Source organism: Curcuma longa, chromosome 12 (genome assembly GCF_044706935.1).
Source record: "Curcuma longa cultivar G26 ecotype Majalengka, Jawa Barat chromosome 12, ITB_CL_G26_1.1, whole genome shotgun sequence".
NCBI lineage: Eukaryota > Viridiplantae > Streptophyta > Magnoliopsida > Zingiberales > Zingiberaceae > Curcuma > Curcuma longa.
Window position 1 is genome coordinate 10,059,884 of NC_133872.1, and position 5,144 is coordinate 10,065,027.

The window sequence follows — 5,144 nt, forward strand, 5'->3', positions numbered from 1 at the left end:
TGATTCAGACACGGGAGCACCCACTTCCTTTGTTTTTAAGGTTCAAAGCACATGGTTAGATCTGGATCATGACTCATCCGGCGGTTAGTCCGGTGAAGAGCGGTCTCGCTCTGATACCACTTGTTAGTCTGGATGGAATTAAAATATCTCCACAATGGCATGATATTGTCCACTTTGGGCCTAAGCCCTCATGATTTTGTTCTTGGGCTCTCCCCAAAAGGCCTCATACCAATGAAGATATTTTCCATCCTTTTAACCCCATGATCTTTTCCATGTGCTTTAGATGTGGGACTATGTTTGCACCCTTGCAACCTAACAATTATAAGAATTTGAACTTCATGAATAGACTAACTTTGTTTGTTTCCATGGAGAAGGGATTAGCTTTTCTCCTAGCAAAGATGTATATTCGTCCTTTTGGTGTGAAAATTTAAGAGAAATAATTACACGCCCCAAATAGGCGATGCCAACTTTCACTTTAATTTGCTGGCCCGGCTATGAACCATTTTGTATCAGAACTATATATTATTATTTTTTGAATTTGTTGGATTATTTGAATGATTGCATTTAACAGGGAAGACAAGTTGATAGATAGTCTTTGAGTTGGAGACTTTATGGTCGGCCAGTTGGTTTATGTGATTTAAATGCCAATGCCATAGAACAGTTATAATGCCCAAGTGAGAACTTGTGAAAGCTCCATGCATGATCTGTCGTCACGTGATGTCTTTTACAAGCTTCATCTTCTTCACGGTTCCAAGTAGGTCGGCAGGCCACATCCTTTTAATGGCTTCACAATTCTCCTCTTCTCCCCTCCTTCAGCTCTTCACGATCATGAAGGACTACTCCCCTTTTCTTCTCAAAAACATTAACTTTGGATCTAAGATGAAGAAAGGATTCAGAAACTTCTGCCACGGCGTTAACTCCATATCCACCCTGAAGCAGAAAGCCGAAGCTGATATATCTCGCGCCGCCGCCCGGTCAGTTGCCGGTTCCTACATGGACGAGAGCGACGCAGCAGCCAGCCCTATGACACTGGATCAGATGATCCTGCAGCTGGACATGGACGAAGAGGCGACGAGGAGGGATAGGGATAGGGTGCATGAGTACTCGAGCGGGGGATATCGGAGGATGTCGTGCGTGAACAACTCCGACATCCTCCGATCAGCGCGGAATGCTCTGAGCCAGTATCCACGATTCTCGCTCGACGGGAAGGATGCGATGTACCGGTCGTCGTTCTTAAACTTTGAGGGCGGCCGGCGCAGCAGCAAGCCTGGCTGTCAGTTGGACCTGGAAAGGAATTTGTGTCTGCCTCCGACTGTGGCAGGGGAGAGCGTTGTTTGGTGCGAGCCCGGAGTGGTAGCCAAGCTGATGGGGCTGGACGCTCTGCCAGTGCCGGTCGCCGGTAGAAAAAGGATAGGTGATAGTGTTTCAGCTAGTAGGAAACGTTGTCTTAAGATGAATGGGAAGCATGAGCTGGAGAGGGAGAGGGAGAGGCTTCAGCTGAGACTTCTCCATTGTCGCAAGGGGAGGGTGGAGTCCTCGGGTTCTTGCTCGGCCGCCGGAAGCTACTACTTACTGCCTGATGAATCCGATCTCCGTTGATCACCATGGAGGATCGCCAATTTGGCCATGCTCGGAGGCTGCCAAAAAAACTAACGAGCTAATGATAATCGATAATGTTAAATTTGATGATTACTGGTTGCTGTTTTTTTTTCTTTTGGTAATGTGCTTCAAGTTACTGAAATATTCCGTTTATATATAATTATGAAAAGTTGTAGCCTAGTTGATTCTTCATATCCCAGAATCGAGATGAAAATTCAAGAATTACTCAAAATCATATTGACATGGGGATCCTGATTGGTCCTACGTGACATCAAAAAGTCAAGAAGTGGATTGACGTGTCAGATCAAAATGTTAATAATCAACCTTAGGTGGATAACCCCAAACATCTCTAACATTTCGATTTTTCAGCCATCCCGACCTCGACCATCTCGTTCACTCGGTTTCTCTCTCGGTCATCCCGACCTCGATCATCTCAGTCACTCGGTCTCTCTCGGTCATCCCGACCTCGACCGTCTCGATCACTCGCTCTCTCTCTCTCTCTCTCAGCCACCTTGATTCTGATGCTACCAAAATCTCTCAAGTGTGCGAGCTTTGCCAAAGGATCATTACTTTTATGAGGTTATCAGGCCTGATTCCCTAACCCTCTCGTGTATGCGCCTATAGCCAAAAAGCAAGAATAATCAGCGCTGCTGGACCATAAGGCGATTACGAGGTTGTCATATTTGATCCCCAGATGCCACATGTTGAGGCCACTTGGCAGCGATTATCAGAACTTACCCCCTCAGTCACGACAGAGGTCTGCCCCCAGGCTGACGTGGATATTCCTTCTTGTAAATATATAATCTCTCCCGCAGGTATAGAAAAGGGATCGATCTTGACTTTAGTAACTTCATACACTTATCTTTTTTCTTCCTCTACTGGTTTGAGCATCGGAGTGGCCTGTCAGAAATCCCCAACACCTGCTAATTTATTCGTTCAGTTTTTCTTCAGATCCCTTCGCCGATGGGAGCGACGGTGTGTAAGCTAGCAGATTATTGATTGATGACTTAACCGTCCATGACATCCAACCGGAACACATATCAAGAAATGAGATAAATTAATCAATGTTCAGTGGTTGGGATAGATCATTGTGTTTGTTTTATTAGGCTTGTTTAATAAATCTGCATGTGACTCGGGAAAATTCAAGAATTAGCTCACCCAATCCAATCTGTAAGATTCTTTTCTTCGCTAGGCTTGTTCAATACACTTAGTTCATTTGGTCTACTTTTCTTTGTTTATTTGACATGCCCCATCTAGCTAGTGTACTTAGGATTGATATGTGAATTGATAAGCAAGCGAGCTAAAGGAGGGTGTGAATAGGCTCGATTCATACTTTGCTCATTGTTGGTATCTGTATCTATAATGGATTAGTGCATAATGAAAATATAATGAAAAATAAAAGAGATAGAACAAACACACGCAAATCAATTTAACATCATTCATGGCTCTCTTGAGAAGTGCTATGTTCATGACCTAGCTATAACCCTACATTTCTCCTCTTCGGCACCACTGACAGAGGTGAAACCACTTATAGAGATCACAGTCCATCTTCAAGAACCAAAAAAAACTAGATTAAAAGCTCCTAAAAGTTTCTTGATTGCTGAAGTGAGGAACTGGATGATTTTTATGCTAGGTTTTGAAGAAGACGAAGCCATCAAATATTTTTATATGAAGAATCAGATCTAGCAATTTTTCTGAGATTCACCTAGTCATTAGTTGACTACGTTGTTTGATTTGGTTAAAATCCACTTGTTGTTGTAGATCTTATTTCAAAATCTTCATTAATACATTCCTGAAATGAACCAAGTCGACTATCTATCAAGTATTATATAGTTATTAGTCGACTATCACAATAGACTTGCAAACCTTCTGATGTGGTGGATAGAGAAGCCTCCATGTGTCAGAGTCAATTAGAGGCCAAGTCAATAACTCAAGGGTCAAGCAAAGGTGGAAGTCAAAGTATCCATCCGATTTTGGCTCAGTCCGCTCGACTCCTTCAACTCAGTCCACCCGGCTCCTTCAGCTTGGTCCGCCCAACTCCCTCAACTCGGTTCGCCTGACTCCTTCAGTTCGGTCTGCGCAACTCCTTCAGTTCGATCTGTTCTTTAACTCGGTCCACCCAACTCTTCCAGCCCGGTCCACCCAATTCCTTCAATATGGTTCGCCCGACTCCCTTAGTTCGATCCACCCAACCCCTTCAACTCAGTCCGTTGACTCCCTCAATTTGGTCCACCCAACCTCTTCAACTTGGTTCGTCCGACTCCCTCAACTCAGTCATCTGACCTCTTTACCTCGATTACACCTAGTGGGGACCCATACCCTATGTGACCTTTCGTACCATTTTTTCAGAGAATGTGGATAACACATTTGTTTCTCCCAAAAAATGCAGGCAACGTAGTTGTTTCTCTCGAAAGACATGAGAAACATAGTTGTTTCACTCGGAGGACATGGACCAACGCATGGGCCACGTAAGAGCACTGCTGTAGCCCTTTAAAAGGATGCCTGCTCCCGCAGGCGCAAGTACGTGCACACACAAGCATCCACACCCCGCTACTACTTCCATTACTTTCTACATTTTTGTCCAGCCCATGTACTAAATTGAGCATCATAGTAGCCACGTCGAGTCCAACCTTGATGCCCATTCTAATATTTGTCGAGTGATGTGAACATCACAGGTGTGCCTCTTCACATTTGAAGCCCCCTTAGTAGTTGCCTCCCATTGACTTGCTAGATCGTGATCTTAGATAAAAATAAATTGGTACCATCTATGGAAAGTTGTCTGAGCTGAGACGTTGAGATGGTAGAACTTGGGAGAACTATTGAGGGTCCTAATTCCGCAAGAGACGTAGTGCGTTGCGAAACTATCACCATAGCTAAGAAAGAATTCCAAGCATTGATTGATCAAGTAGTGCAACGGATGTTACAGAGACTCCCTATGGTGAATTGGACTCCTAAAGTACCCCACGCCTCGATCGAGGTGCTATCTAATCCTAGTTGAGTGCTAATTGCCCTAGTAGGTCCTCCTCTTATCACCTTCACTAAGTAGTAGAATAAGACTGTGATCCCATTTGACGAACATTCAGATGGATCAATGGAGGGAGAGACGCCGCTAATGAACTAGGGTAAAGGCAAAGAACTCGTACTATTGAGAGTATGCCTAGTAGGTCCTCCTCCTGTCGCCTTTGCTAAGCTGTGGAATAAGACAATGATCCTATCTGACAAACATTCAGATGGATCAATGAAGGGAGAGACGCGCCTCTGAACTGGGGTAAAGGCAAAGAACCCATACTTGTTGAGAATACCCTTTCTCAGCACAGATCTTGAATAATGAACTACCCCATAGCTTCCGGGTGCCTCAGCTCGGAGATTATAATGGATCTTCTAATCCTGAGGATCACTTAGGTCATGACATACTGCATTGATATACCAATGGCGTTAAGTGCAAAGTCTTTCTAACGACTCTCTCTGACTCCGCTCAACAATGGCTTGACCGACTACCATCCCCATCAATTCACACCTTCATCGACTTCATGGTCGCAGTCCTA

At 44.4% G+C, this 5,144-nt stretch overlaps 1 protein-coding gene across 1 annotated transcript; it reads left to right on the forward strand.

The window, feature by feature from the left end:
- The first annotated feature begins 789 nt into the window (after positions 1-789).
- On the forward strand, positions 790-1,608 carry LOC141842685 (uncharacterized). Its single transcript, XM_074730722.1, has one exon. The coding sequence runs from the start codon at positions 829-831 to the stop codon at positions 1,597-1,599; it is 771 nt and encodes a 256-aa protein (XP_074586823.1). The 5' UTR covers positions 790-828; the 3' UTR covers positions 1,600-1,608.
- Positions 1,609-5,144: the final 3,536 nt, after the last annotated feature.

Excerpts from the sequence above, each read along its gene's own strand:
- LOC141842685 (XM_074730722.1), top strand. The coding sequence starts at position 829 with ATGAAGGACTACTCCCCTTTTCTTCTCAAAAACATTAACTTTGGATCT.